Raw genomic sequence first — 13164 nt, forward strand, 5'->3', positions numbered from 1 at the left:
ACTGATTACAACTAGCTTTGTGAAGCAAATATGATACAACCAACAATGTGCACTACGTCATATGCACAATCAATTATGGTCATTGTAGTTCACTAACTGGCAGCATCAAATTTTTTGTTGTTTTTTTAAATCACTAAAATGCACTGATGAGAAATGCCAGGTTTAAACACCAGTTCCGTGCATCACAGCACCCAAAAGGAATCTAAAACAAAAATGTACTTGGATGGCAATTCACTGAAATGGGTGGGCCGCACAAATACTAGAATTATATGGGAAACACTGATTTATTCCCCTTTTATATTTATAACTTTTATATTTTAATTGATCTAGCATGCAGTGATGCCACAGTACGCTCATTCTCGGTCTGTTTACCTGCTGACCCAGTTGCCGGGGATGCCGTGCATGGCAAACAGGGTGAACTGGAGGTGGTCTGTGGTGCCGGACGCCTCCTTGCTGCCCCTCCCCTCCGCAGCCTCCCCGTCTGCAGCCGGAGCCGAGGCGGAGGAGCTGAAGGAGGAGGAGGCGGGGCAGAAGGAGCGCAGGTAGAGCTTGGCCAAGTCGTACACAGCCTCCGTCAGCAGAGCCATGCTCTCCTCCACAGGGCTGGTGTGACCTGTCAGGGTCAGACAGGGGTCATGCAGAGGTCATGGAGGGGACATGGTAATAGCCGGGCTTCCATCCATGTGTTTTTATGCAATTTATAACGTACTGAATTAGAAAAATTAGAAACTATTGCGAAAAGGACTAAAAATGTTTTGTTGATAAAGAAATTATTAGATAAATAGCAATGCAAACACATTTGTCAAATAAATAATGGCATAGGCTTGGTTCAAACTTGGAAAAGTGGCTTTGGAAGCCCTGAAATACAGTAATATATCTGCTGCATGCTGCTTTGCCTCTCTGTATTATGTATCACTCGTTTTAGAGCCCTCTCTCTCTCTCTGCTATTCATCTATGTTGTTCATAATGCAAAGAAACTTCAACGACAAGACGGCAAGATGCAACAAAGAAAGTTGAGCTTGAGTGTGTTTATCAAGTGAGAGTGAGTGTGTGACTGTGTGTGTATGCATGGTACTTACCATTTGATGACCCACCAGACGATGTGGACCCAACCTACAAGGTAGAAAGTCTTGGTCTTACAAAGAGATCCTTACATCTATGCAATGCTATGTATGAGTGTTTATGTATTTGTGTGTGTGTGTGTGTGTGTGTGTGTGTGTGTGTTCAGGCCCACCTCAGGCGAGCGAGTCCTGGGCAGGTTGACAGAGCGTCGGAGCCTCTTGATGGCCTCTGTGATGGCCTGGGTCTCCACCTCATCCAGAGCACAGCACAGGTTCTTCACCGTCTGCACCACCCTGTCCACCGTCTTATACTGCGTACTCTGCACACAAAGAACAGGCTGGTTGGTTGGTGTGCGTGTGTGTGTGTGTGTGTGCGTGTGTGTGTGTGTGACAGCTGCATCACTCTCCATATGCTCAAATCAGCCGATTGTGAAACAAATATCTTTTTCAGATTTTGTCTTCAAATTGTTTTTAGATGGTCAGCTACAAAACCTGATTAAATAAACATCATGCTGCTGCATAAGCCCATTGTTTAACATAAGCACAAACACATTTAGACAGTATTACAACATTAAACTTAGAGTAAACTGTGTGCATGTGTGTGTAAACAATACTGCAAAAGAGCACACTCATGTGCGTGCTTAAGGGTTCTGTACATTCATTGCATGCCATGTTTCCTTTATTGTTCCCTCAAATTAAACTTTATACCATTGCCAGGTTTAAGGCTGGGGGTTGGGGGGGGCATTAGACCCCCGCTCTTGGTTCAGTCTGTATTCAATTACTCCACAACAACCAACATTGGCTTGAAAACAGATGTGCCATTTCTAGAAAGTCTGCCTTCCAGGAACGTCCTGGTCCGCTCGCATTCGTGTGTGAAGTATTTGACGCCACATGAAAACCCTTGGGAGGTTTGAAAACAATTTCTGGAGTCCTTCACCGCGCTATTCAGTAAATGTTTGTGGTTCATTCAGGTGTAGCGTCAGAGACGGGACCCAGGAACAAAATGAGTCCCAATACTCAGGCGAGCCACACATTATTCCATTTTGAAATCACATACCTTTCCACACGGCAGTTCATAGACATGTAGATATACAACTAGCTGTTCAACACATGTATATACAAGTTAATATTATTAATAGCTAATGGTGTACAGAGCATCTCTCAGGGCAATTCAGCAAGCAAGCAAGTCACAGGGCAATGCCAAATGTCCAAATTTTACCCCAGACATCGTCATAATTGTCACGTGTTTTCCATACAAAAGGACCTGGAAATCATCAAAATTATTTCACATCTTTTTCCATACTCCATACTCAGACCTGCGCAGGAACCCTGTGTACCTCATTCTGTAGGCAGATGTTGACTTGATTGTGATAGCCCTCCAGATAGTCAGCCAGGCCTTGTCTGCAAGGAGAGACAGAGAGAGATACAGTAAGTGAGGAATGACAACAAAAGAGTCAGAGAAAAGACAGACAATAAGAGAAAGAGTTCAAGAAAGACAGTCAGAGCAAAGAATGACAAGGATGGATAGAAACATTGCAGGAATGAACATGTGCGCTATCGTCTAACACATCAGGAACTGCAGCAGCTGAACTTTGTTCCTGTCTATCGTCACTAGTGCCGATCAGATCAGGACAGAGAAAAGCAAAGCAATTCCAGTTGGCTAAAAATAAACCTAGGCCTGCTGCTAGGCCTGAAAAACATTTAGTAAATCACAATTGGAATAAAAAACATTTGACTGATTTGACTGTTACCATATGGGAGCAAAAGAGAATCCTTTAGTAATCAATAGGTCAGATCGGGTATCAATATTCTACAGCCATCCAAAGACAATTCCCTGTCAGTTTAGTAGTAGCCAACGTAGAAGTCCCCCTTCATGCATTCATCCTGCATCTATCCTGCACCAGTACTGCAGACAATGCTCTCTTAATGTTATTTAGTAGAATTAATTCAGTCTAATGTAACACAATACTCTACCAGTTAACAGATTGTAACATCTATATAAACAGGCACTATCAATACACTCCATACAACCATGGCTGTTGAAATACTTATTAAAAAGAAACTAAACTAAAATTGAATATTTATGATGAACAAAACCTAAACTCAAACTAGAAAACCCTTCTGAAAACTAACTGGAATGCAACTGAATGGAAACTATATTTGATGAAAAATAAATAAAACATACTGGAAACTATAAAACTGTAATATCCCTGGAACAGGGAGAGTCAATCATGTTCCTACAAACCTTAATGGCTTGACTGGATTTCAAAATTTTGGTCAATATTCAATATGATGCATGTTAATGTGCGTCTGGGCAATATAACTGTCAACTGCGCCATAACAATCTGCAGCTGCTGAACACAATTCTTCACAACAATATCGCAATATGTCAAGTAACAGTTGGTCAACAACTACATAAAATGTGAAGTCACAGACATATCAGGATTGTAAAACTGTTTTTCTCGACTTTTTGTGCAATTTCCAAAACTTGTCAAGATCTGGAAACAATCAAATTCCTCCTCAATACATTTTCAGGCGTTCTAGCTGTGTGTAGGAACCTCATACCTGGTGACGTTCTCCTTAAAGGGCCTCTCCACCTGGCCCAGGTGCTTCTCCAAGTCTATTGCAGAGCTGTCGTCTTCCACCTGAGTAAAAACAATAAAGGTTTATCAACCAAGCGTACAAGCCGCCAAGTCAGCAGGCGCCTAGCTCAAAGAGATGCACTATCATGATGAAACAGTGAGAGAACCGGCTCAGCAAGTGAGGATGAAGGTGGTTGGTTTAGCTAGGTTAGGCTATTGGAAGAACAACAGCTGTAGGATTATGGCTGTTTGAGTTTGTATGAGCATCACTGGAGCTAGAAGTACAGTGAACTGCCAAGTAACATGAATCAGAATTAGTACATTTTATGGACTGATTGGATTATCTGGATGGATGGATGGATGGATGGATGAATTAATGGAAGAATGGATGATGTAGTGAACAAATGGATAGATGGACAAATGGAATGAATAAATGTATGTTTGTATTGATGTATGTATGCATGAATGTTGGATAGACAGCAGGGTTGAGAAATTGGCAGGGGGCTCAGGGCAAAAATGCTCTTAAAAGTTCATAAAATGTCCATGAATTAATATTGAGGTGGCAAAAAAATTCCCCCGATAATAGTACCATTTTTTACATTTTACCCTGTTCTATTAATTTGTTGAGATGTCAAGTATTCACACATTAATGCAACTGCTGTCCCCCGTGGACCACCATCGATGATTCGTGGGAGTCTATGACTAGAGGACTCTTTCCAGTGCATTCTGGGACAGAGAAATGTAACTGTTTTTGATCAGAAAACGACCAACTATGAAGCCTGAACCAGTAGAAAATGTTGGCACCATGCAGCCAGCTGTTGAAGAAAATGCAGACCCCATGCAAATCGTAAAAAAAACTCAACAATGGAGGGTGGAAGTGGCACCATACTCTTCTGTAAGGCTTGACGCCAGCAGTGGGAAAGAAGTCAAACCAAATCTAAGCGGCACAAATTCAGTGTTTATTTGCCAATATGCAATGCAAATCTATTGTTTCATAGCTGAATAAAACTGCCAATGAAAAGGACTAAAAAGCCCCTAAAAATCAGATCAAGGGAGCAGAAAAAACCCTCAGAAAAAAAAAAAAAAAAAAAGTAAATTCCTTACCCTGACAGACATAAAAATGAATGAATGACTGAATGGACAGGTGAACAGATGGATGATCTGGGCCAGAGGGACTTACAGTGCGTGCCAAGTCCCTTCTCATGGTGGAGTGAGAGAGTAGTTGTAGTCTGATCTCGCTCTCCCACTTCCTGCAGTTCTGGACGTACTCATGGCTGCCCAGGCTGTGTTTACTGTGGTGCAGGGCAACAAAGAAGAAAGGTTATTGCAATCATACTATATAACAGCAATAATACATGAGAACAGTGTCAAAAATTAACTTTTGGGAGCACCTGCCAAGGGCTTAAAATATAAACATTTACCTGCCAAGAAAAAATATGTATTGGCCAAAAAAAATTATATTCAGTTTTAAAAAAAAAAAGAGTCATTTTTCATAGAGATACAGTATGTCAAAGTTTGCAGACGTTGAGATGCTTTGTGCAGAGTCAACTTTGTCTAGAGGTAGTGTTACAGGCAGCCAATCACGAACCTCTTTGATACAGAGCTGATGTTTTGCTTTGATTTGATTGGCTCACGGACAGAGAGACTGTATGGTGGCTAGCCCTGCTGGATAGCCACCTTAGGTGAACCTTACTGATTTATCTGCAAAAGACAAATATTACTGGAATTTGGTGCTTGGCGGTTGTTAATTTCAGATCCTGCCTGAAAAGGCTGTCTTTATGTTATTACGGGTACAACAGTGATGCAGTTGTTAAAAGCATCAAAGTATCTATAATCACAGTAAAGAATGTCCTCGAGGGTATTAGAGCCTTTATACAATGGTTACCAATGCGTGTGTAAAGTTTGAAACATTTTCCTCAAAGTAAAAGACCGAAATGAGAATAAAAAAACAGCAGAAAGCATGATAGATCGCAGACTAGCTCCCTTGTTACCACAAGAGTTGGCAGCAACGAATAAAGCATCGCTAGCCATGCTTTATGGGAATTAGCAGTATGGTTGGAGCAAGATTTTGACCAATCAAATTGTTTGGCTTAAAGTGTCTGTTGTATAAATTATTATTGTCTCCAGACACTACAAAATCTCCATTCAAACATGCATCTCTATGGCAGCCACAATCATGGCAGGCATTGGAAAACAAATACACAATTTTGAAAATTTGGGTGTACTGGGCCTTTAAAGTCCCAGCATGGGAGGAACCATTCCCATGTATCCCAGATTAGAGGGAGCAGAGAATTTCCATGGTGGAAGAGGGAGCAGGGCGTCGCAGAAACATCCGCCGGTCCTCATTTTAAAAGCTTTTGAGGGCCGGCCAAGATAGAAGAGATAAAGGGAGAGAGAGAGAGAGTGAGAGTCATGGGGGTTTGTGGTTGTGTTTATGTGTGTGTGTGTGTGTGTGTGTGTGTGTGTGTGTGTATTGAAATGTGCTTATGCATGTGTGATACAGCCCATACATAGTGTTTAGTTGTGTATCCATGAATTCGACTTGAAGATGTTTGTGTGTGATTATGCAAGAGCGTGCACTGTAGATACTCATAAGCTAGTCTGTGTGTGTGTGTGTGTGTGTGTGTGTGTGTACACATGCATCCTTATGTGTGTATAAGTGTGTATCCCTGTGTGTGTGTGTTATGGTGTGTTTGTGTGTGCTGATGTAAGTGCATGCACTGTTAACACAAATACGCTTGTCTATGTGCATATATATGTTTGTGTGTATGTATGTTCCCTGTATCCGTATGTGTGTCTATGTTTACCTGTGTATGCATGTTAGAGCATGTTTGGGTGTGTCTCAAACACTAGTCATACATTGTTGTTGTTCTGTGAAAACTTCATTAGTCTAATTGTTGTCTTGTGTGTTTGTGTGCTGAACAAGTTTATGACCCTCAGGCCCATGAAACCCATTCAAATCTCAATATATAATTTTTAAAAAAAATACCAGGTCAGTGTGAAAAAAGCTCCCAATTCCTCAAAAGCTGACTTTTTGGAGATACACTTTTTGGAGATGTGTGGAGAATGTGTGTGTGTGTGTGTGTGTGTGTGTGTGTGTGTGTGTGTGTGTGTGTGTGTGTGTGTGTGTGTGTGTGTGTGTGCGTGTATACTCACTTCTGCAGCACCTCCTCCTGGCCACAGACCTTGAGCAGGTAGCTGGAGAAGTCGACCTGGTCCAGGTCATCATGGACCCAGCAGAGAGTCTGACTGATCAACAACTCCACTGGAGAACTCACTGAGGAGGGAGGGAGGGAGGGAGAGAAAGGAGGGAGGAAGGGAGGGAGGGAGAGATCGGGGAAGGGAGGGAGGGATGGAAGGAGAGAGAAGGAGAGATTAATGGATGGAAAGGGAACCACATGAGATAGAAGAGAGAGGGGCGAAAGGGGAAAGCCAGAGAGGAGGGAGGGATAAAGGGTGAGAGAAAAAGCGAAAGGGAGGATGAAGAGGAGGAAGATGAGGGAGGGGAACAGAGAGGGAGGAGAGGAGAAAAGGGGAAGGGCGATAAAGAGAGGGTTAGGGGAAAGGGTAATGAGAATAAGATGAAGGGCTTTTAAACCAATGAAATTAGCTGCTCCACTTAACATAGCATAAAAAATTAAAGGGGCATTGAGCTCAATTCTATCCAGGCTCTTCAGCTAAACCAAATTAAACACAAAAGAGAAACAACATGCTACAGGGTACACCAACATCAAAAGCATTCTGGTGGTTCAGCTTCTTTTTTTTTTTTTTTTAAAAGGAACTGAAGAATTTAGAGCATCTCAATCACCCTATTCCACACAGTGAAATTAGGAATTTGTTTCAGAGACACAGTTGGGGTCTGTGTTTTCTTGTTTTAAGTCACAAACCAGCATGACTCAATCAGCACGACAGCCACCTATATCAACTGTGTGGTTTTCTCTGATGACCAAACGCAATTTCACTCCTGGCAAAATTCATTCATCACTCATCATTCATTCATCATTACTATTTAGGTATTTAGCTGATATTCTTATCCAAAGTGACCAGGTAGGGGTTCAGTGTCTTACACACATGGCTGTTAATGGACACACATTTGCTGTCGTGGGAACTGAACTCAAGACCTTCCAGTTACGGGACGGTCTCTCTAACCACCACCTTGCCATATTGTGAAAGGCTTATTTTTCATTTAAAAATCAAACCTGGGTGTTTATCAAAGAGAGGTGAGGCAGAAGGGATTTTAGGTCAGCTTTAGGTGTTTGTGTATGATCGTGTCTGATGTGTCTGGCTAAAGGAAGATGGGGCGGTGAGTGTAACCTGACACACGTTTACCTACTTCTACAGAGGTTTCAGCACACTCTTTATCTCGCCTATACACAAACACAGGGACAGATACAAAGACAGAGACAGACTTTACACAGTCAAACACATCTAAGCTTCACTTGGGTTACTTGCTAGACATTCAGACACACACACACACACACACTCAGGGAGGGAGAGACCACCCCTGGCTCCAGCAATAACAAGCCCCCGCCCTTCAGTGGAATGGTGGGTCTTTTCTTAACGCTTAGACCAGCGGCTGTAGGTTCAGTACCATAGGATCCTTGGGAGGTGGGGTGGGTGTTATACATGTGGTAGAGTGTTTTGTAACAAAGCAGTCAGACTGGCCACACCTCGTTTTGTGAGCGCTCTGAGGTGGGTAAAGGAACTCCCAGCGTGGCATTTTTGAGGGCACCAGTTGAAAGGGGAGAAAATTCCTCCGTCGCATGTTGTTACAATTTCACACATGGTTGTGGAATGATATTGTTGGGGTCACATACGGGTGCATGGGACACGCAAACATAGGGATGGGTGATCGCGCACGCATGCACGCACACACACACACACACACACACAACATAAAACACACTACTAATGGGTGTGGTTGAAAAAAGCAGGATGTTCAGTAGAACTACCACAACAATGCTGCACGACAGCTACTGGTTAGCTCACTAGCTAGAAATACCAGCCAATGAGCAACTCTTAATACAGCGCTCAGGTCCAATCAGCCACCAGCACGGTGTAGCATCCGTGAAGGGAAGCCTGGCGAGGGCAAAGCAAAAGCCAGAAGTTGCTCAGGAGCAATTAACAGAGTTAAGACATAAAAAGAGGAAGGATTTAATTCCCCAATGACTCACAGAGCAAACATGATGATTTCTGTTTGTGTGACATGCTTCACTGTGTCGACAAAGATACAGAGAAGAGAAGAGACACACAGAAGTGAAGGGAAAACAATAATTAGAAAATGCATAAATCTCTTCTGCTCCACCGTTCTCTTTGTCCGTATCTACTTTACTCTCTACAATTCTTATTTCTTTCCCCATTCCTCCATACATCCATTCCTTGTTTCTTTCTCTGCAGTCTGAACCTTTTTCCCTTTCTTTGCCCATACAACTTCTTACCCCCCTCTCTCTCCCCTTTCCCTTTCTTTCTCTCCTGTCTGTCGATGCTTGTCTTTTTCTCTATCCCTCTCTCCCCTGTATTTCTCTCTGCTCCTACTCTCCCTCCCCCTCTCTCTCTCTGCTCTCTCTCCCGCCTTTGTATTTCTTTCTCTGTAGTTCTTGCTCTCTCTCTCTCTCCCTCCATCTCCCTCCCTCAGCCACAGTATGCGAGGAATCCCCAGAAGCTTAGTGGTTCACAGCCAAGCCCTGGAAGAATCAGTCATCTTCCTTTCTTCCTTCCTCTCTTGTAGACAGATTAAGGGCAAAGGAAAGAGATGCAACAGCAGAATGACACTAGCAGTGGATGTTTCCATCCAACTGGCAAGTGAATTTTACTGAAACTTTTTGAAACGTTGAAAAAATTAAAAAGTGAATCAGGAACATTTCCATCATCTGGGTTAAAGCAAATAAAAATGATTCCTTTAGTGACAGCTCATCTTAGCCATATTTCAAAGAAAATGAGACTTTGAAATATTGTAACACACCAACTATTGGCCATACACCCACGATGGCCACATTATATATGCTGGTATGCCATGACAGCTGGTATGCCGTTTCTGGAGGTCATGGTGGACAGATATTTTACAGACAACATTTCAAAATGGCCAAATCCACTTTCAAATTGTTGCGCAATTAAACTAAACCATCCGTTGGGCCGATCAGGTAAAGCGTTAATCATTATTTATTCAACAAATGTGTTTGTATCACTATTTCTGATCATTTCTTTATTACGTGATCACATTTTTCTGTTTCCATTCGGGTTCTCTAATTTGATACATCATAATTTGCAAAAAAAAAAGGCTGGGAGCTGGGCACAGTAAGCATGACATCTGAGAGGGAGAGAATGAAAGAAAGAAGAAACGAGGGGGAAAGAGAGAGGGAGAGAGAATGAGAGAGAAGACAGAAAGACAGAAAATGAGAGAGAGAAAGAGAGGGAGGAGAGATGAGTGGGAGTAAGAAAGAGAAGGAGGGAGAAGAAGATTAAGAAAGAGGGAAAGGGAGAGAGAGAGAAAGAGAAAAAGAGTGAGGGAAAGGGGGAGAGTGGTGCATTTCCCATGTGTCATGTTCACGTGGATGGTGTTTCAGGGTGATGACAGGGTCGAGAGACATGAGAGGAAAAACAGAGTGAGAGAAAGAGAGAGAGGATGAGGAGAGAGAGAGAGTGATGAGGAGATGGAGCAAAAAAAGAGACGGGGGGAGGAAAAGAATGTGAGAAAGAGAGAGGGGGAGGGAGACAAATACAGAGAGAGAGACAGAGAGAGAGATACAGAGAGAGAAAGAGAGAAGCAGGGAGCGATGAAGAGTGGGAGAGAGAAAAGGAGAGAGAGAGAGAGGGAGAGAGAGAGGGGGAGACAGAAAGAGACACAGAAGGAGATAGGGACAGTGAGAAAGATAGGGAAAGAGTGAAAGAGGGAGGGAGAAAGGGAGAGAGAAAAAGACTGACAGAGAGAGAAATAGAGAATGAGAAACAGAAAAGGGGAAAGTGAAAGAGGAGTATCCCCTCCTTCCTCTCCTTCCTCCCCTTCTCTCTCTCTCTCTCTCTCTGTATCCGTCTATCCATGCTTTGAGTAGAACTGAGGCCCATTGTTCCTGACAGCAGATCTGTGTCCAACCAGAGGAATCCAAACACCGACTATGTGGGTCAACACACTGCCGACAACATGGGAAGTCAACCAGGAAACGGCAAACTAGACAGCACACTAGGAAACGAGGAAGTAAACTAGCAAACTGCCAAGGAAGTGACCTGGGGGAGCTGGGATTAAAAAAGGAGGCAAAGTCGGACGTGCAGGAAACAGGAGGTAAACTAGGAGTTAATGTAGGAAGCTATAATGCTAATGCTATAGGATGCAGAACGAGGAAAGTAGGAAATGAACTTCCTAGGTCAAACTTGGGACTGTGCTGTTCTAGTTGTGTGCGTGTGTCTGTGTGTGTGTGTGTGTGTGTGTGGTGGGGGTGGGAGGGGGTGGGGTGAGACTGGGTCAGTGGGGCAGTCGGTTTCTCATGTATGTACAGACACACACACACACACACAGACACACAGAGGGAGTGCTGAGGACTTGCCCTCATGAAAGAAAATAAGAGCTGGTTAATGTAAAGAAAGCAATTGTCAATAGGACTGACGCACAGATTTATACACAGGCCCAAACACACACACCACCAGACAAACAGAGAGCAGACAGACACACACACACACACACACACACACTCACCACCAGACACACACATACCCATACACACAAACACACACACCCAGATACACAGACAGATACTCATCAGACAAACATGAGCAGACACACATGCAAAGACGCATGTGCACACACACAAACACAGACTCACATCCACACACACACACACACACACACGCACACAGCGGCCTACCGCCGATCCTCCGCGGTCCCAGCTTAGACAGACAGAAGTGAACTTGGTCACACAGTTGGGATTATACTTCAAACACAAAAGCCTACTCTTGATTGGCTGCCAGCCTCCAGGGAGCTTGGCTTCAGATCCCAATAGAAATGTCGGTCACAGTGGTCGTATATGTGTATGTGTGTGTGTGTGTGTGTGTGTGTGTGTGTGTGTATATGTGTATGTGTATGTGTGTGTGTGTGTGTGTGTGTATGTGTGTGTGTAGCATGGGGCACGTCAGACAGACTGGCATTGGACGGGCCATCCTGGGAGGCGGGGGTTATGCACGAGGGGTCAGCCAATGACGGCTCCCCACACACCCAGGGAAGGAAACCAAAAATCCTGGAGGGCCCATGACAAGAAAAACATTTAAAAAAACATTAAAAAACACAGTCCCCCTTTTGCCCAACATGGCTACTCCAGGGTGAGGGCACAACCTTTATTTGTGTGGAAAAGGAACGTGGTGTACTTCCCACGACAGAAAAAAAAAAATGAAAGAAAAGAAAAAGAAACAAGGAGGTGGGGTGGGGGATGAAGGAGTCGAGTTTGGCAGCTGTGAATGCAGTTTCCTCCTTCAGAGCCTTCTCTCTTATCTACAATCTGAGCCGCTCGCTCTTAAAGGGAAAGGGATTTTCTTTTTGCCCATTTTAAAGGCGAGGTGCAGGGTCAGTGTACCGTCTGTAAGTGGATTTTCTCCACTTTCCCCTGTTCCTCCTCAAAAGGTGAGTTTCGTAACACCGGGCCATTCTTTTGATTATACGTTTGAAGCATTCATTTACAAAACCTTATATAGCCATTAGCCCATTTTGGAAGTTTCTCTGTTTCTAAAGTTTTATTGTTCAATATCTCTAAAATACAGTGGATCTAGGCTGTAAAATTTGCGTCATTTTGACAAAGAAGGGCCAAAGTCACCTCCAAGATGTCACCTTTTTCCCCCTCAAATGGTGGTTATCTCATTTTGGAGCCAAACTCTGATGTCCATGGTTGCATTAAAGTTAAATAAAGATAAAAGCTTATTATCTCTATTATAGACACACACTTTGTTTTACAGGTTAGGGGTTCTGCAAAGCTTTCCCTTTCAGAAAAAAAACTACTCTATTCTTATATCCTATTTTTCTTTGCTGTATGCTATTATGTGCTGGTTCAATGACCCACTTTCCTTATTGTTAAAGGTTAATCTAATCTAACTGTGCAGCTCCAGGTTCTGGTGACAGATGTTTTGGTCTCTGTTTGCTTACCGTCACAGGTGAAGGTCACGGGCTCCTGGGAGTCGGAGATCTCGATGGAAACCTTGACGGAGCAGCCGTTGTCGCCTCCGCCGTCCTTCTGGGCGATGACGGGGCTCAGGACGTAGCCGGGGTTGGTGGACACGTCGCCGTGGGGGAACTTGGTGCGCAGGCTGGGAGAAAATCACAACAGAGTCAGAGTCAGCAAGCATGAGATGTCAGCGAGCATGAGAGGGCTTTCTTGGTGATTACAGGTACAACTCTGCTGCACCTCACACCTACTGCAGCACAAGTACCCATAATCACAGGGAAGAACATCCTAATTGTATCTTTCACACAATGGTTACTAATGCATGTGAACTGTCTGAGAATTTTTCTTCAGAGGCAGGGTAAGACAGTTAGGGGTGCCCAA

At 43.5% G+C, this 13164-nt stretch overlaps 1 protein-coding gene across 1 annotated transcript in view; it reads right to left on the bottom strand.

The window, feature by feature from the left end:
* Positions 1-13164, bottom strand: part of pik3c2a (phosphatidylinositol-4-phosphate 3-kinase, catalytic subunit type 2 alpha) — a 58649-nt gene that overhangs the window by 25208 nt on the left and 20277 nt on the right. Inside the window, exons 4-11 of the mRNA XM_071542000.1 lie at positions 12765-12925; positions 6800-6920; positions 4824-4935; positions 3627-3706; positions 2399-2462; positions 1235-1381; positions 1080-1113; positions 373-613 (exon numbers count right to left, since the gene is read on the bottom strand). Of these exons, the coding sequence (XP_071398101.1) occupies positions 373-613; positions 1080-1113; positions 1235-1381; positions 2399-2462; positions 3627-3706; positions 4824-4935; positions 6800-6920; positions 12765-12925 (960 nt within the window). The remainder of the gene's footprint in view (positions 1-372; positions 614-1079; positions 1114-1234; positions 1382-2398; positions 2463-3626; positions 3707-4823; positions 4936-6799; positions 6921-12764; positions 12926-13164) is intronic.

The sequence above is a fragment of the Centroberyx affinis genome, unplaced genomic scaffold (assembly GCF_046629955.1).
Source record: "Centroberyx affinis isolate AG114_WGS23_722 - 3 ecotype Tasmania unplaced genomic scaffold, CSIRO-AGI_Caff_v1 ptg003986l_1, whole genome shotgun sequence".
Taxonomy (NCBI): Eukaryota; Metazoa; Chordata; class Actinopteri; order Beryciformes; family Berycidae; genus Centroberyx; species Centroberyx affinis.